Consider the following 19702-nt stretch of genomic DNA (forward strand, 5'->3'; position numbering starts at 1 on the left):
AAAAAAAAGATTTATTTTTGGCAATCCATTTTTCCTACCTTTTGGGGGCTGGCTTAGTGCAAGAAGGGAGGTGAGACTATTTCCATTCCTAGTATACAGGCAAAGGCATAAAATCCCAGTGATGTGACCCAGTTCTTTCGGGTTAGGACATGCAGATCCTCTTGGTCACAGACCCCAGGTTTTCTCACAAAAGTCTAAAGGAAGAAAAACAATCTCCAGAAGAGTTTTAGGCATTTGAGGCAGCTTTTCTTTTCCCCCTTTTAATCTAAACAATTCTTTCTTCCCTCATTCTACTATTTCATCTAAGACATGGTTATATGATTTCATCTCAGACATCTAACAACATTTCTCAAATGTAATTCAGCATTTCATCTTCCTCCTGAAGTTGCTACCACAAAGAGAAACTTAACAGTGATGATGTTTCTCTGGAGGGGATAGTCACATAGGACTCCCAACCTCAGGTATTCCAAACTCTAAATCTCCTTTCCTCCCCCTCCCTTTACTTTCCAGAACTCCAAGCCTTCAAAAGCATTGATGGCAGATTCAGAAACCATGAAAATGGCCAGCTCCCAACAGTTTGTTTTTCAGAGAAAGATCGTTCAACTTCAACCTGTGACATACAGCAGGCTGTCGATAACCTATGCAAGTTTATCACGTATGATAGAATTCTGACCTCTGCCTCAGCCTGGAGGCCCTGAGGAGAGCAGGGCCCCACTACTCTGCACTGTTTCAACAACTGGTTCCAAAGAGCTCCCTACTTAGAACAGAGCAAAAATGGGAAACGAGAGCTACAAGCTAGAAAGGAGATTTACCACACTCTGTGGAACCACATATGGATCACATCCTCCACCTTGGAACATATTAAAATATTTTTATTGAACTGGCCAGATTCAAACCAGTAATCTCTACGTAAAAGCATGACCACTTCAACAGAGCCCCGCAATGCTCTGTGTCATTGAGCATCAAGAAGTGTCCATGTTTTATTTCCAAACTGGAGGTCTGCTCTCCAGAAAGACAGGTCTAAGATCTCATTTTCAGGAGCATATATGCAGAGCAGTCTTCATTCTAGAGACATATATTGCGCTCAGACGAACACTATATCTGAGCGTTTTTCCCACCCCATTATTTATGAAAGCTTCCATCAACATGGTTTTGATCTCACTGCTTGCAGAAGATTTAAACGTGATAGCAAATGAAGGAAAGGTCAACAAGAAAAGAAAGGATGGTTTCACAGTTAGGAAAGATGATGAACACAGCCTCCAGGCACCGGGACACTCTCCACTTTACCATGGTGCTCTTAATATAATATTCGCCTTTTTTTTTTTTTTTTTAATTAACATTTCCATTTGGAGTCAAATGGGTATAATGCTCATTTTGTGGGTGCCCTGCTTGAAAGACTTGTGGCCAGATTTGCAAACATGGAACATTTAAAACACTGAGCCATGATGGCTGAGGAGAAGCTCTGAATATGTAAAGCAATAAAAAGCTATTAATTAAGTCCCTTGAACAAGTATTCCACAACTGTCTTTAAGCAAACAAAATGTTTCCAACAATTTTAGCTGTAGTTTCTGTCTGCTTCCATTCTCCATTCTTAAAAAGGAGATAGTTGTATTCTTTTACAAATGTTGGTTCACAGATGTTGTTTTTACTGTTCTATTGTTTAAGGACAATACTTGATCTTCTATTCATCCCAAGAACAATTGAATTCACAATATCCCGCATTACATGAAGTTTGAATAATGCTAATGTAAACATGCATCTTCCTTGAAACCTCAACATCTTAACAGCTTAGGCGTGATCCATGCTGGATCCTCTTTTGACCACTGCTGTGCCAATCACAGCTAAAATGCATTTTCTATTTCTATCCCACGCTTGGTGTGGGCTTGTCTATAAAGGAGATTAGCCGTTGATTGCTTTTTGTTGTCTTTGTTGCATATGGCTTAGGCACTGCCATGAAAGAAATCAGTCATGATTGCTTTCTTGGTAGACTATTTCAGTGTTGTTACACGACAGGGGCTGAACCAATTTAACAGCTCGAGGCTGCTGAAGGGCTGTCCCTGCTCCCTTGTCCTTCCTTGTCTGGTCTCACCAGCTTCCTAAAGCTGGCCCCAGTTTTCACTCTCACCTGTAGATAAACTGATACAGCTCACCAATCCTGTGAAAAACTAGCCCAACAAAAGGAATAAATACAAAGTTTTTGATGATTTACTGATCTGAAGAGGCTCAAAGGGTCAGGTGAGCAGTAGGGCTCTGAGAAGCAAAAGGGAGTAGAAAGCAGCACACCCTGCCCGAGAGCAGGATCTGTCCCTGCCAGATCAGCTCAGCTGCCTAGCCTTGCCACACACGCTGAAACAGCCAGGCTCTCCATAAATGCAAATGCCAAAATTATTTTCAGATCTTCAAAACCATCAGAAATCACCGTTTTCTACCTCATTAGAATCATCTTGAAAGAGAACAAACTGTGCAGCTTCTGGTGCACAATTATGCCGTGCCATCTTCCCCTTTCTTCACATCCAGCTGGGCCTGGATCCTCAGGTATTACTGCTAGCACTGCCTGCCAGCCCCCTTCAGCTGAGCTCACTGCACACGGTTTCCACATCAACAGGAAATCCTGTCTTGTGTGTTTAATTTCTTGTGGCTGACAAAAAGCTGGCAGTAACACTGAATGCAAGTGGTCTGACCTAGCTCCATGAGAGGTGGCAGGTCTGCCTCCCTGCCCTGTACATGATGGAGGTACGTTGTTTCCTAGATGGCAAAATTAACATCACCAAATCCTGCGGTTGCAGCAAGCACACGCTTGACATCTACTGCAACGGGCTACACCCACCCATGAAAACTGCTCCAGTCTCTTTTCTACGTAGGAGTTGTGGGTGTTTGAAGAGGCAGGAGGGAAGGACCTGCTTGGGAGAGAAGGAACAGAGACAAGAGGCTAACTGCTGAACTGAGGTTTGCTGGGGAGGGGTTTCCTGCTCTATGAAATTCCCTGGAAGAAAGCAGCATGGCTGTGAGGCAGGAGGATGTGCGCTGGGCTCTTCAAGACTCTGCTGCAGCCATTGCCACAGCTGCTCTGACAACTCCAAACACCACGGCTCTTGTCCTCACTGCTGCAGCAGTTACAGCAGGTCCAGCACTGGAGGCACTTTTTTTTTTGGTTGTGTGCCAGAATTTTCCTGAAGAATGAAAGCAGGAAAAAAGAACTAGTTCATTTTAACAGTTTATATCTCCTTCAAAGCTGAATCTAATTTAGTGGAACATAAAAAGGCACTTTGTTCTTTGATGGTGCTTCCCCTACCAAATGTCAACAGCCTACTGCAAACAATGTAAGTTTTAAGAGCTCCTCAGCAAAAGGTCACAATTTTTGTATGGAAAATACTAGCCCATCTAAATACAAGGGTCAACACCAAATGCCCCCATAGCAATTTTTTAAAATCATGTATACAGGCATGTTTGTATTTTCCAGCAGACAGAGGGTCTGGCCAAATCAAACAAGATCCATGCTTAGGTCATCCATGAGGATGACTCTCTAATCTCTAACCTTGAAGACATGAATTACTGTTCTCACAGACCTGATTCGTTCACTCAATGATTACCAAGAACTTCTACTTACAACTCTAAACAGCAGCAAGGGAAAAAAATCCTCAGCAGTTCACAGCCTCTGAAGAAGGCATTGCAGGACTACACATCTCAAATACTTCCCATCATGACTTAAAAAGCTTACTATGTGACTAAGAAGCCAGCATCCCCGATCACATCAGATCGTGCAATAGGCCTCCTCCGTGAACTGCTCATGCACATGCCATATGATGGACAGATACACACACACACACACTTCCAGTCATGCCGTGGCATAGGAGCTATAGCATCTTGCTCTTAGTCCTCCAATCCCTGGACTGACCTTGTACCAGCTTTCAGTTATTTTTCTGTAAAGCAGGTAAATGAGAATCATCTCCTCTACAATGGTAGCATAACAGTTTTAAGAGGCATAAAGATATTAATAGACATCAGCTATGACCAGAGCCCAGTTTTCTTGCTTGAACATGATGTACCTTATCATAAATGCAAGGGCATTGTGCAAGGAAGGGTATATGCATGCTGTGTGTTTCTTTCCACCCAGATGACATGAAGGCAGCAGATTTTTCCAGCAGAGGCCATAACTACATTATATACAATAAATTTGAGAGATCTGGCACCAGAGAGCTTTTGCCTTCCGAGGCACTGACAGTTTGGTAGGGCCCCTCCTGTATGCTTTGTTCCAGCTGGCCCTGCCTTCTCTTCCTGTCTAGAGCTTTCAAAATCAGCTCCAAAACGTGCCAGACAAATAACTTAACCCTAAAGATGCAAACAACAGGGAGTACAAGATGAATTCTCTAGAAATCACAGAACAACAGAAGGTAACGAGCCACCATTCAACAACCTCGCATCCCTACAAGAGAACTCTGTATACCCCAGCAGCTTTGCACTGGCCCTACAAAATTCACTTAGAGACGAGTGCAGTGAACTAGCTAAACCTCAAAGATGCCAAACAGTCCATTCTCAAAGATGGTCAAAATTCAAAACAGCCAGGAAACCAACCTTCTATGCAGGAAACCATTTCAGGTCCTTAGGCTTGAGGTGGATGAGCAAGAGCATTTCATATGCAGGACAGGTCCATGCTGCAAAGAGAGTCCTTACGCTAGCTCCCAGCTCCATGGGATATACTTTTAGCTGAGAACAGCTGGCACCATTGTAGCGTGTATTACTCAGTGCTTAGTTATGGCAGCATGGGGTCTGCCAGAAGTACGCTGCTATCAGTACATGAACGTTCTCACCTAAAGCTGGGTCACATCTCTTCAAAATAGTGGGGCCAACCCTGTTGAGCCAAGCGACACCAGTATGCTTTGCTGACAGGAAGATGGAAACATCAAGGATTTATAAACCAAAGCACTACCATAGTTTACCAACTGAACAGACAGTAAACAAGCACCAACAAGCCCTTATTAGGGTTGACCTGTTGCCCAACAAAACACGTTTTCTAAGAAACCAGACCTTAAAAGGAAGCCACACAAAGAGTACAGACTTCTAACAGGATTTACAGATCACAGCCATCCCAGCAAAGTGACGAGGAACATAGTTTCTCAGTCATTTGTTATCCTCTGACTCACAAATACAAGATTTTCACACAAAACAGTGAGATGGGGGTGAACAGTACCGCAGGGTACCGTTCCAGAGATCTTAACACCAGGCCAGCTTCCAGGTCTACACTTCCAGCTTCTTGCTCCTGCCTTGTGCTGTCCCCAGAGGTGTGACTGCACCGTAACCTGGTACTGCTGCCACAGAAAAGGCATTTGGACCCATGGCCACAAAACCAGCATACATTCAAAGCTCAATTTGAGAGGACTCACACATGTAGACTGAATCCATATAAAACTGGGTTATAAAAGACAACTCCATTTCATTTTACCCAGGCCTTTTATGCAAGTAAATCCAGCTACAGCACAGCACTGTTTCCCAAATGATGTTCAGACCACTTTCACTGCAGACTCTTCCAGTAACTCATATGAAAACCTAAACAAATCTTAGATAAAAGTGTGATCCAGCCATTGCTGCCTTCCACCAGATGGTCACTACAGAAGTTTCTACGTCCTGTGGCATCAGCACACAGTTTTCGCAGAGCAAGACAGACAGTACAATAGTTGTTGACAGCTGCAGCGGCACAAGTACCCCGTGCAGAAGTACCATGGTCCCCAGTATAGCCGTGCAGACAAAGCAGGATGCTCAAGCAGCACTGAGCGCACAAGTCACTTGCAAAAGGTGACTCCAGAAATCACAGTGGTGAAACACATCAGGGTAAACAGCAGTGCCTCTTCTAACTCTACCCAACATCAGCAGGAACAAAGTCCTGCCTTGTGACAGGGCTGGAGCTCACTCTCATTGCAGGAAGAGCTTGGAAACAAGAATCATCACAAAGAGGCCACCTTGTGTCAGAACGTTTGTTCTCCAATACTGGCACGTAAGACTTGTTACGTGTGATCAGCGGCCAGTACCATTTGGAGATGAAAGAACTAAAATACATCTTGATATCCAAAAGACAGGATTTCCTCCTTCAGATGTCCAATCCACTCAGAAAGCAGAGTCCCTTTCAGCAACTGTCCTAGTGCTGTACTTCAGGCCTCACTGCATCAACACCTGCAGGTCAGAGCTTCTTGGTCTATTGCATTATTTACCTACTTACCTTAACACCTAATGAGTAGTTTTCTGCCATTGCCAATACTTGGGCATCATGAATTACTTGTGTATTTAAATTTATTTACTGGCAAATACAGACTTAAAATTTTACCAAATTCTTGGTGAGAAAGAGCTGTAGTCTAGCTTGTTATTGCTTCAGCCTCAAACTATAGGCCCATGGAGGTGTTTTGCACTCTTGACACCAGAATGAAGTTGGATGAGAAATTATACCCACTGAGATATTTTAGGAAGTGCAAAGTGCCAAAATGTTTCCCTAGAGGCCGAGATCTGAAGGCTACAAGAGCTTCCAAAAATATCTGAGCTCCCAGAGCTGTGTTGCTTGGGTCATACAAAGCAGCGGTCTACCACAAACATACACCATAAAGAACCTCACAATAGAGATATGACTTATGCTTGGAGAAGGAAAAGGATAACCACATTACCTGCCTTAAAACCCAGTGTTAAAAAAAGGTAGCTATCATTCTGCCACCATTAATAAATGAAGTTATTAATAACTTCATTAACTGAAAGTTATTAAATGTGACAGAATGGTCACCTTTATATAAAAACAGCTATGCATTATTACTGCTGTAGCTGATAACGCACAAAACCCCCTTTATCAACTAGGCTGATGATGTTAACAGAAGCAGTTAACAGCCTACAAGCAGCAGCCATGGAGTGAGCATGTTTTAAAAAAGGCAGTGTCTCCATCTGATGCCAGAGCCTGCGAGAATTCACACCCTGTACTGTGCTATCCCACCTTCATCTGCAATCGTCATCAACATAGTCCTTATTTTTATCTTACACTATCTCCTTTTTTAAAAATAGTTGAAGATTCTTGAGCAAAGAGTATTTCACCATGGTAAATTCTGAGAAATGTCAATTCTGACTCCTCATACTGTTGCTCTCACAACAGATAAGAAGGATTTAGTGCACAGACACTCATATGAACTACCAAAACGATCCATTTTGCCTGTTTTTGTAGAGGCAATTAATGATTCAGCTTGAGAACAGATGGATTTTCCTCTTGCAGGCAGTCCAACCCAGCCTCCATCTTCCCCAAGAGACTCTGAAGTCCAGAACTGACCAGAGTATCCCAAACAATTTTATACTGGGAGGAAAACTGCTTCTTAAAGCCTAAGAGGGAAGGACTGAAGCTATCAACCATGAGGTACAAGCACAGACACTATCATAGCACAAAGCTTAAAGGACTGGAAACATGTTGAAGGAAACATGAGCTTTTCTTCTGCATACATAGTCCAGTAAGGAAGGGGACAGCCTACCAGCAGTTAAGAAGACTACTACCATCATGTCAGAGTCCTCAACACACACTAGCCAAAGAATGTCCCTCAGAAACTGGATAATAAGATTTTGAAAAGAGTTGCTAACTTGTTTTTAACACTGATAGCAACGCTTCTACTCCCTGGTAAGTTGTTCCATTGTTTAAATTAGCCTAAATGACTAAGAATTTCTCTCTTATTTCAAGGTTAATTGTGTTAAATCTCAGCTTCCAACTGGAAAATCTTATTATGACTGTCAACAAGACCTAAAACCCCTATTAGGAGGTATCATCCATGCATAAGCACCTGAACAGAACAGACTTGTCATCTCCCAACCTCTCTTTAATAAGCTGAGTAAATCATGTATCCAACACCTTACACAGTTAAAAAGCCACTCATCTTCCAAGCCCCAGATTATTTTTTTGGTCCTAAACTGATCTCAGAACTGAACAAAATTACGCAGTCACAGTCTTTTCAACTTTGAGCGTGAGCAAGATCACATCCCTCCTTAAACCTGATACCCCCCTTTGCATTGTTGAAGCAACTACCTTCGATGATCACTAGTAGTCTCCCAAATCAGTGTTTTCCAAAGAAAGCTTGCCATCCTACAAGCATAGCCAGGTTCCCACATACTCAGTACTCTGCACTGAGCTGCATCAAACACTTTTTTGTTGAATTTATTGTCAGTTAATCAGGCATTTCAAGTCATTCTCTACCAGTAACCTTACCTTTCTCTTTCCCCCTCCTCACACAGTTTTTTAACTGCAAACCTTACTGACAAGGTTTTAAAAGTACTGTCTCCATGGGCTGATACAGATACTGAACAGGACTGCGACTGAAACAGATCCCTGGGGAAACTGACACTAGAAACAGTCTTGATCACTGACGTCTCCCCAATAACTACTATTTTTTTATTATCTATCCTTAAAGAGGTTTTTAATCCCTCTAATGTGCGTTGTGTTTATTTGAGATAAGTATTCTTTTTCTTAAACATCAAAATTGGTCACTTAGATGAATTCAATGGGTTGAACAGTGTTCAACTATATCAGTTTTGCTTTGTACAATCTTGTCAAAATAGACAAGACAATATTTGTCTGAAAAGATGTATATCACCTTATACAAAGTCACACTGAATAGGTATTAAACTGTTTCTTCAGATTCTAATGTTTTTTTAAAACATTCCAAAATTATTTTTATCTTGGATCAACATATGGATAATTAGTTCATAGCTCTTCTGGTCATCCCTTTCAATTTTTTCCATAGTGAATTCTGGTGGGCAGCGTTCCAGCCTTCTGCAACTCCCCTAGCTTACAAGAATTGGCTAAAAATTAACATTAATGAATAAGAGAGCTCCTTGCTTTGGCTATTATCTTTGGACATATCTTATCTAGATCTGCTGGTTTTTAAATATTAGCGAGCACTGTCTCATCCTCCTTTGTTATAAATTATATACAAAACCAGATATGGTACAAATGCCTCTTGTTACATCACGAACACAGCAAGCTGCGTTTTTTTTGCCTGTTTTTCTGTTGTTTTTTTTTCCTTTTGTTTTGTTGGTTTTTTTCCCCAAAACACACAACTACTTCCTAATTTTATACTGGACCTACACCTGGATCTTTTCTCTTTGCATGTAAAAAATTGACACCTTCTCTGAACCTACATCACCGGTATCTCCATGATTAGCATACTTCCTTTCTCACCTGCTTCTTTGTTTAAGTTTGCAATTCTATTCGCTGCCATTTACTTCCTCCTCCTCCTCATCCTCCCTGCCTAATGTGCAGAATGCTTTGTGTTTTATTAACACAGTGCAGTGACTGTGGAATCATGCCTTTTTGGCCATCAGTATGATTTTGTTGAATACTTTATAGCTTCCATTAACACTTCCCTTTTGAAGGTACCATCCCAAGCAGTTATCCTGCCAATTGTTTAAACTCAAAGAAACAGACTCTTCTAAAGCTCCTTACATTACTGCCTGATGCCATATTCTGTTTGCACAAAGTAAATACAGACAAATAACAATCACTGGTACCTAGGCAACCGTGAGATTTCAGGTCAGCTATTAACTCTTCTTTATCTGCTAGAACAAGGTCAACTATTGATTTATTCCACAGTGGGTGCAGAACTGTGTGCATTAAAAAATGACCTATTCCTTCTAGAAGCTTTCTGGAAGTCTTTTTATTGGCATCATGAAATGTCAAGTAAATATTACCTGTTTTAATCAGCCTATTTTATTTGCCTCCTTATAAGCAGCATATACATAAGGAAATGTTTGTTCCATTCCTGAGGATATCTCAGGGACCTGTTAGAAACACATAACAGGTGAGAGATGGTTTGAAACCCAAATAACTTGAATTTGTCAGGAAATACTTAGGCCTGCAGCTCTCAGAAATGGTGAGGGTTTAGAAAGCATTATGTAATACCCATTTAATCACACATGGGACAACATGTCTGAAGTCCACTTCTACTCAAGTCTGGACAAAAGCATTAGCTAATGTTCTGCGCCCCAGGACTGGGCTGACCTCTCGCATGCTGTTCCGTCCTCAGGGGACTTCTTTACTGCCTCCCTACCATCACATTTATTTCTTCCTCCACGGCTTTGCTGTCTACCCAATTCCTCTCTTTGTACAGTAGCTTGGGTAAATCACTCCAGGCAAGGATTTTGAGTCTCTCAGATATGACGTTGAGGAGATGTGACCTGACACACAGAAGGGAGAGGGAGAAGATGGGGGTTACAAGCTAGCCACAGCTGAAGACTCAGACAACCATGAGTCCCCTGTAGGAGAAACGGTTGGTTTCAATGAGTCACCCAAGGGAAAGCATCCTGATCCTGAAAAAGAAATAGGAGCAAGGAGGACTCAGAGAGAAATGCTCTCCTGCTTGAGGCCCTGAGCATGCTGAGAAAAGCAGCACTGAAAGAAAAAGGGAGAAGTGCAAGAACCATCAATTATTTCCTTGGCAAAGTAGCAAAGTTCTCTCTTACAGGAAAATGGCACATGTGTTTTTTTGTGCCCCAAAAGATGAATGCTCTTCTGGTAGGCATACCTCTCAGCAAACACAGGGCCAGGTGAACTAGCAAAAGGTTTTATAGGGAATATACCATTTACCCCAGTTAAAATCACATTACTGTGCTGGAACTTGAGATGATGTTTAGAGAAAAAATAAACAAATAACTTGAACACCAGAAACCAACTCATATAGTGGATTTCCCCACCCCTTCTACGTACAACTAGTGGCACCATACGGGCCCAAAAAAGGATAGGAGACCTTAATGCAAGCAGTTAGGCTGCATTTTCTACAAGTCACTTCTCAGGACAGCAGTTAATTCAAATTGCCTGGGTCTCCCAATCTGCAAAGCAGACAAAAGAGTCACCAGGACAGGGATCTTCTTGTCATTTCCATCTCAACCATGTCCCCCACACCAGGAGCACAGCGAGGAACAGCATCAAGGTCAATGAGCATGAAAGGGGCCAGTCGTCAAGCCAAGCACTGGTCCCAAGGGAAGGGGCAGCAACAACGTGGAACAATTTATGTAAGTGATGCAACTACCAGGAGAGGGGAGCAGCAGTAACACAGAGCAGGACGTGCTAAATACAGATTGTAGCAGGTGGTCCAAGAACTGGCTGTGATTTCAGCAACCGGCTCATCCAAACCGGACGGAACTGCCTACCCACACAGCCCTGCAACAGCAAAAAGCAAGCTAAAAAACACAAAAGCAGAACAGGCAACTGAGAAGATTCAGCAATCACAGATTGCCAGGAGATGAGTTTCACCCTGAAAACATTCCGACAGATGTCAAGAGTGTGACAATTTGATGTACGAACAACATGGAAGCAAACCCAGGCCTCCTGCAACAGAATCACAGAATCATAATTTTGGTGGGGACCTACCTCCAGAGGTCATTTAGTGCAATCTCTGCTCAAAGCAGGTCTAATGAGATCTCGTTGGCCAGGCTGTGTCCAGCCAAGACAAATACCTTCAAGGATGGGGGTTCCACAACCTCTCTGGGCAACATGTTCCACTATTTAACCACTCTCACAGTTTTTAAAAAAAAAAAAAAAAAAAAAAAAATTCCTGATATCTAATTGAAATTTCCCATGTTCCAACTTGTGTTTGTTATCTCTCATCTCATCATTACACACAACCAAAAAGAATCTGGCTACATCTTTTCTGTATCCTCTGATCAAGTATCTGCAGACAGCAAAAACATCTCCCCCTCTGCCTTCTCTTCTGATCGCTGAACAGGCCCAGGTCTCAAGACTCTGCTCACATGCCATGTTCTCCAGCCCCCTGAACATCTTAGTGGTGCCCACTGGGCTTGCTCCAATATTTTACTTAGATGAAGTGCACTTCTTGCCCTGGAGAGCCCAAACTGGACACAGTATTCCAGATGCAGCCCAACAACTGCTGAAGACGGGGGGGATCACTTACCTGGGCCTGCTGGCTACACTCACTAACACAGCCCAGGATATAGCTGGCCATCTTTGCCGCAAGGGCACACTGCTGCCTGTGTTTGATTTCTTGTCCATCAGAACCCCTAAATCTTTTACTGCAGAGCACCTTCCTAGATAACCGGCCCCCAGCCTGTACTGCTGCAGGGGTTATTCCCTCCCAGGTGGAAGGCTTGAAACTCGCTCTTGGTGAGTATCTTAAGACTCCTGTCAGCACATTTCTCCAGCCTGGTCAGGTCCCTCTGAATAGCAGCCCTGCCCTCCTGCATTTTGACCACTCCTCTCCATTTGGTCTCATCCACAAAATAGCTTCTTATGGACACAGAAAGCTTCAAGAACAAAGAACAAAGGTCTCTCACAATGCATAGCAATTGGGACTCTTGCTGAAGACCATCAGTGAAATTTTTAACATTTCTGCACACTTTGTTCACTTTGTACTGTCCAAGCTATGAACAGATAAGCCCAATTCTTCTCTCATGTATAGCAGTCTAAGCTTGAAGTCTGTGAATCTGACACATTTACATACTGTAACACTACTCTCCACGTGAGAGTGTGAGTGTATGTGCAAGCATACACACCCACACAGATGGCTCGAGATACAACTGAAACAGGAACACTGCAAGATTTTGGAGGAACAGCTGGCTATGCAGTTAGGAGCAAGGTATACACTCAAAGCCTAAGGTGGTAAGAGGAACCTTAGCTTTGGTCTTTCCTGACTTGAGTCCTCTGTATTGCATCTTAAAACAGGCAGCAACATTTAAAGTCTGTTAACTTTAGAAATAAATATTTCTGAAGACTTTAAAACATGCCATCAACCAAGGATGTTACCATCATATCAACAAGTCAAGGATTCCTGATGATGATGATATATAGGTAACCTCACCTGAAGGTTAGGTCATGAAGCATCTAACTCATTTATCTCTGTGTCCACATGGAATGAGTCACCACCTATGCCTATGTGAACAAACTCTTCCTCAAAGAGCTTATAAATTGAGAATGATGAATAGCATACAAAGATTAAGGAAGACAAACTATTTGGTCAGAAGAAACAGAATGTATATCATACACAATGTAAAATACCATCTGACTTGCACTAGCTTTTCCACATGCAATAGCTAGTTGGCCAATTCCTTGCAGCAATTTTTCAATCACAGAAGTGGATCATGAGGAAAGACATAAATATTTCAACAAGTTTCTAAGCAACTGAAAAACAGTGCTTTGCAAGGGATATATTAAGTCAATGTTTAATCCTAGTCTTTACTTGGAAATAAGGTGAAGTTTTGTTTGGTTTTTTTTTTTTTCCAAACTAATTCTTAGGTTACACTCAACATCTTGATGTGAACAACACAGTTATAGTTTTCATGTGTATTTACCAGCTCAGGTAAACACTACCAATTGTCCTAGTCCTGCAAATATTTTACAGTGTACTGACTAAATTGAGGGGAAAGGACTTTTCCTTCACATGACTACACTAGCACCATGTGTCCTACCTGTGGGGAAGGAGAATCTGCCATGCCTTAAAAGGTGCTGGTAACTTACCCCAAACATCTGCCGAAGGTCGGGATCTCGAAAGCGGAAGGGAATGTTAGACACATGAAGTCGTTTTGGAGTGGATTTGCTCTCTGTATTCTCACTGCTCTGTGTCTGTGATTGCTGTCCATCTGTCTGTGCCCCTCCTTCTGTCTGCTGAAATCAGAAAGACAAAAGTGTGCGCACGAATAGAAACCACACAAATTCCTTTCACATGCTTCGCCTATCTCTTTTCAGGTATTAGTACTACACTTGCGATTGTGGTATCTGAGCACTTGACAATTATTTTGATAAAGCCAGTAATGTTTAACAATTGATCTGTTGTTCTTCCCCTCCCTTTCCATGAGTAAACAGTAATGAGATCTCAGCCTCCCTCCCCTCAGATCACCTTTTAGCTTAGTAGATTTGCCTTTGGTTTTCTTAAATTGCTTCTCTCTTTTCCCCTGTTCTTCCTCCCTTCAGCTGCCACCGTATGAAAGCTCTAATGAAGAGGCGGATCTTTCATATCCTGAAGCTGGGAGGTAGTACCACCACTCTAATCTCATGTGGCAGGATGTTCATGCAATCATCAAAATCCCACAGCTGAAGTGGCAGCTCTTCACCAGGCCAATACCAGAAATGCATCCCCAGGCAAAACGGCATCTGCTCTGTCAAGCTCCCTTCAGAGAAACATTACCCCAAAAGAAGATCTATAATTAAATGGTAAAATCCACATATGAACAGCTTACGGATGTCTTTGATTAACTTTTCTCGTACATTTAAAAGTCAGCCCAGGGACAGGAAACCGTCATTACCACTGCAGGATTTATAAAAACTCCAAGTGGTACTTTCTGCTACCAATTCCACAGCTAAAACAAGAGAATTTGTTCCAGTGTTCCCAAGCACTGACTGGTACAGCGAAGCCAGGTCAAGGAGTGGGCCAGGGGTACTTGCGCACAGAGAAAGTACAGCAAGAAGGCAGAGAAATAAGGGAGACCGATGTGCCAGAGGAGAGACCCAATGCCCCCACAGAGATGATGGGCAGGGGAGGGGAAAGGAAGAGAATCTCAGCCGCCTGTGTTGAGCTTTGACTAAGAAGTGGTAAAATTTGAGCACAGTACTAAGTATAAAGGCAAGGCCCCTTTGCAAAATGGCTTGATGAGAAAATGGTATTTTTTGCACTTTAGTCAGAAAAATGACCTCAAAAACTCAGAGCTACAGAACAACGTAGACTACAATTTGATCGGTTTTATTGCTCTGTCCCTTTCCAAGGTAAGCATTGACAGACCAAGGTATTCAAAAAGCACCCACCCACTCACTCTATCTCCTGCTGCTTGCCTCAGCCTCCTAGGAGTCATGCTTTGACCACCTGTGTGATGCACTTTTAAGTGTAATTTCATCTCTTTAGATGCCAACCCGACGACTTCTTGAAGTCATCAAATGAAAAGAAGTTCTACAAGAAGGCAAGGACCACGTAATTGCTAGAGTCACCCTTTTTTAGGCACCTTCAAGAACACGCACAGGCCTTAAAACTGAAGATTTAAGAGTAGGAGGTTTTTTTATTGTTTTGGGGCCTTTTTTTTTTTTTCCTGTTTTAAATACACAATTTGTGTACCAAAGAGGAAAGAAATCTCAGGGGACTCCCCAACCGCTGACTGGACTTGCTAGACTGCTCTGCACATCACTCAATATACAACACTTCATGAATATTTGGAAAGAAACATCTCTCCACAGATGAACTAAACTGGCGACATTAAGAGAGCTTCTTCTGGCCAGAAACGTCTCTTCCAGACATGACCTTGAACTTGTATATTGGTTATAAAGCACTAACAAGAGCAAGCAAACAGTAAGCACTGGGGTCTTATCATGCTGAGCAAAGCAGTGGCAGCTTTCCGTTTTATTTTAGTAGGGTTGTGCAGGCAGCACAAAACACGTTTGATCTGGTTAATATAAATTAAGCTGTCATAGGAAGAGTGGAGATACTGCCCTGCAAATATCTCTACTCCCCAGGGCCATGCAAGTCTCAGGAGAAGCCTAGCAGGATGAAGCATTTTTATTTGGCTAAGACTTATCCATCCCCCAAACATCAAATTTTCAAGAACAACCTCTGAAAATTCCATTTGATCGTATCTAGAAAGATGCCGCCTCCTCCCCAAGTTCCTCCTCTTCTCCTATCCTCACCCCTATGACAAAATCCATCTCCAAACATACAGAGAGTGCACCCTAGGGGAAGAATCAATGCAGCTGGCTTACGATTCAATCGTGCTATGCTATTTGGTGGTTTTATTTTTATGACTCCATCAGAGTCCTTTGCTCCTCAGGGCAAATCTGTCCAGGAAGGACAAAACACAGGGGAAGCCCATCCATCACCACCATACACGCCTGCAAGTGAGCGCTCCAAAATAACTCCCCAAAATCATCAACACTCCTGCCGAAAGGGAGCTCTACAATCCACTTTGGAGCCCTGCTAATGCAATTTGCCAAATCCCATGTTTTCTATGGCTTTGCGCGGAACTGGCAAGTGGGCAAACACCCATGCACACAGGTGCATCCTCAAACACACACACTAGTGCATCTTCTGCAGTGTGAATGAGGAAAGGCACAGATTCTGAACGGTGACAACAAAAACGTTTTAGTCTCTAAATTCAAATATAGGTTGCATAGGACTGGATCTGCTCCACACAGGGGAGTAAGCTGGGAGGTTGTTTGCACTCCTCTCCCATCCATTTGTTCGCAGGCAGAGAACTCCTTTCTTACCAAGGGTGCAATGTATCATGTACAGTGGCCTGCTCAAAAACACTCACAGCTGTTCCTGCATATGGCAGAGTGCTGTCGCCACACAGGAATCATTTTGCAGCACATGTGGTGTGTACAATAAGACAAAGGCTTCAAAGAGGAGAAACAATAGAAGGAACTGGGGATCTCAGTCCACTCTTACTTTTTTGACTACACTAAGAGTCCCCAAATGCTTTTCAGGCTTTCACATATCCTGATTTTTCAGCAGTAGTTTAACATTAAATACCTTCTCTCTCTGGATGCTGTAGCTCCCTCATTTCTGTCGTGCATGGCCCGAAGGTAAGATTTGAACTTTCAGCCACTATAACATTAGCTTAATACATTTGTCTACTGCCACACATTCAGCTACAACATAAATGAAAGACAGACTCCTCATATCTTGCCTTTCCCCCCCCCCCCGCCTTTTATAGTTATTCCTTGTCTTAATTCATTAGGTAGGAGATGAAAGGAAGGGCCTGGAGCCTATTCTCAGGCAGCACATAATGGAGACTGGCAACAGCGCTACCCTGACCAAGCCAGATGATAAAAGCCCGCGTTTCACCAAGTGCCCGCTCCCCACACCGAGTTTCAGCTCCTTCCTTCTGGCCTCAGGTCAATACTTCACAGCGAAGAACCAGCCCTCTCCCTTCGCTACAGACACCAATTCAGCTCGGAAGGGAGCTAATACATGTTCCCTAAGTCTCAATGCCTGTCATCAGGCAACACAGACACATGCTGCAGCAAAGATCCTGCATTTAGAAACAGTACTGGATCCACCTTACCTCCACAGCATAGTCTGCATAACATATACTTATGCAGGTGATAATGTCATTCACGCCTGCACACGCAAGCTTTGAGCTCTGCTCAAGGTCACCGAGAAATGCATCAGAGCTCAGGACACGTGCAATACGTGCTTCACTTTTAACTACTTGCTGCCTGTGCCCCCGTGCCAGCTCCTCCCTTACACCCGCCAGCAGTAAGGAAACCCTAAGCAAGAAGAGGCAGCTGCAAAGAGAAGCTTGGATGTATACGTGTGCACGTATGCATGTAAAAGGGGAGAAGGACACCTGCTAACTGTTCTGAAAGGTTTGGGGGCAGCTCTCCAACCATCTTCCCACCTCTCAGCTACACTCTTCTATCCTAAAGCAGCTGGTGAACAAGCAATTGCTGATGATTTCTCCTTGGAGGGAAGGAGGCAGGGGCTCCAGCGCCACCTGAGCTCTGAGCAGGCCAGACAGAGGGCTACCTCCCTGACGAGCTAGACAAACACCAATGCAACAGGCCAGCACAGAGACTATTAATATCCAGCACATTCTGTTTCCATCTCCCACTTGCTTCTAGAACTGGAATCGCTTCAGATCCAAGTTATAGAGAAACAAAAAACAACCCCCCATCCTCTCCCCCAGGAAGCAGGCGGTCCAAAATGTTGTGAATCATAATGAGGAGGTTAAGAGCCATAAATCACTACAAAGAAAATATTTACAAAATACAAACTGTAACTAATAACTATATTTAAAAGGGGACTTGGGTGGCTTACAAAATCTGGGAGACAGACTGTGCTCACTCCACTGCTTCTAGACCAGTCTCGGATGCAAAAAGAAAAGAAAAAAAAAAGACACTGTTTGGATCAAGAGTTTGAGGAACTGCATGGAGACAAGGACTGAAAGCTATGACTGGCAGAAGGCAATCTTCCCACTGCAAAGGAGAGCACAGACAAAGTGGGAAGATCTCTGCAACTTCTAGTGAAGAACCCGCATCAAAACAACCACTCATGAATGAACAGATATCCATTGAGCAGCTTTGGTGGAAAAACAAGTGAAGAATTAGGCACTAGACACAAAACCCCTCTCCTTCCCCATCACACTCTACCAGACTAGGACTGAGGTCCTGCACATCCAAGAGCAAAGGGCATGGGAACTTCTACTGCTTAAACGACACTTGTTTAGCAGACAGAATACTGCAGGGCTAATAATCACCTTTCAATAGCAGTAAATATAATTTTAGAATTATATCCATGTACTTGATTTTTCAGAGATGCCAGCAGTATTATATTAAAAAAAAAAAGTGGGCTACACTCCAGGGACAATTAACAACATGCCCAAGTACTCTGTATGCTGAAAACTGGACAAAAAAAACATTGCTAAGGACGTACCAAATAACTTCTGCTAGGCTTTTAACTATTTTCAATATAGTCAGATTAATTCAGGGCATATTTTTTCTGATTATTAGTTACCTGTTTTCAGACATACTGAAGCTTAAGTCATTTTGTTCACTCTCCTCATTAAATGAAGATATACTGTACCTGAAGTCAGAACACAAACCTAACACAGGAAAGCACATAGGAAGCTTTGCTACCTGTCCTGGACAACAAAGACATCTCTGATGTGTCAGATAACATTTTCCATGTAGTGATATTTAAAATTACTTTGTTTTTCCCAGTCGTATTTTTTTTTATAGGATTCTTTGGTGCTTTTTTCCCCCCCTTTCAATGAAGTGGTGAAATGAAGCCCCCTGAAACCCTTTGTGAGCAGGTTCCGTCCATTCCTCACAAAACAGGGATGCCCTGACAAGGTGAAAGAGGCAGCAAGACTTCCTGAACTAGTGGTCACCCCTGGTCCGCTCCACTGACAGCGGCAGAAGAACAGCCACACAGTGACAGACTAAGATCCATCCAGCACACTATCTTCTTTCTGACAGTGGCCAAATCTGTGGCATCTGTGGAAGAATGTAAGAACAGGGCAAATGTTCAGTGATTTTTCTCCAGCACAGCCTCCAGCAAACTGAGCCAGTTGATGTCTCAACTTCGAAAGCATCCTATGGACAAGAGTTCCAATGCTAAATTCTTCATTATATGGAAAAAACAAGAAACAAAACCCTGTTTTTTTCATACGTGGCACCCAATTATTTCCTGCGTACATCCTAGTAAGTGAAAATGGGAAAGTTCCCTATTTTATTTCCCATACCGTTCAATATTCTATGTACTTGTCATATGCCTTCATTCCTGTCAGCTCTTTTCGTAAGTGAAGATTTCATTTCTTCTAAAAGAACCTGCTACATTCCTTTCATCATCACTATTATCCTTCCCTGTACTACTTCTAGATCTGCTATAACCTGAGATATGCAGAAGTACTGCAGCTGTATACTCTAACGTAATGATATTTGCTGATTTATTTCCTATTTCTCTTTTGAAATAATTTTTAAATCTGCCTCACTAGACACAAGTCTACAAGTGCTGACAATAATCTGCCTCATACTCAAAATAATAAAATAATCTGCCTCATACTCAAAGCAAATTCCTGGTGTTAAATGTCAGAGTTTGCTACCTCAAGACAGCAATTTCCAAGCTGAGGTGGCCAAACAATCAGCAGCTAGCTACTTATTTGAAGCTAGTTCTTCCTCGTGTCTACCTGCTCAGCAGTATCAAAAGATAAGTGAGGATATTCATTAAACATATTCTTCACCTGAAATACCTCACATGAGCAATTG

General features: G+C 42.7%; 1 protein-coding gene across 2 annotated transcripts in view; it reads right to left on the reverse strand.

Annotated features, from left to right (window-relative positions):
- RBFOX2 (RNA binding fox-1 homolog 2) overlaps positions 1-19702 on the reverse strand; it is a 172707-nt gene that overhangs the window by 33615 nt on the left and 119390 nt on the right. For both annotated transcript variants that reach the window (XM_050894258.1, XM_050894266.1), the window contains exon 4: positions 13472-13618. In XM_050894258.1, the coding sequence (XP_050750215.1) occupies positions 13472-13618 (147 nt within the window). The remainder of the gene's footprint in view (positions 1-13471; positions 13619-19702) is intronic.

The sequence above is a fragment of the Gymnogyps californianus genome, chromosome 1 (assembly GCF_018139145.2).
Source record: "Gymnogyps californianus isolate 813 chromosome 1, ASM1813914v2, whole genome shotgun sequence".
NCBI lineage: Eukaryota > Metazoa > Chordata > Aves > Accipitriformes > Cathartidae > Gymnogyps > Gymnogyps californianus.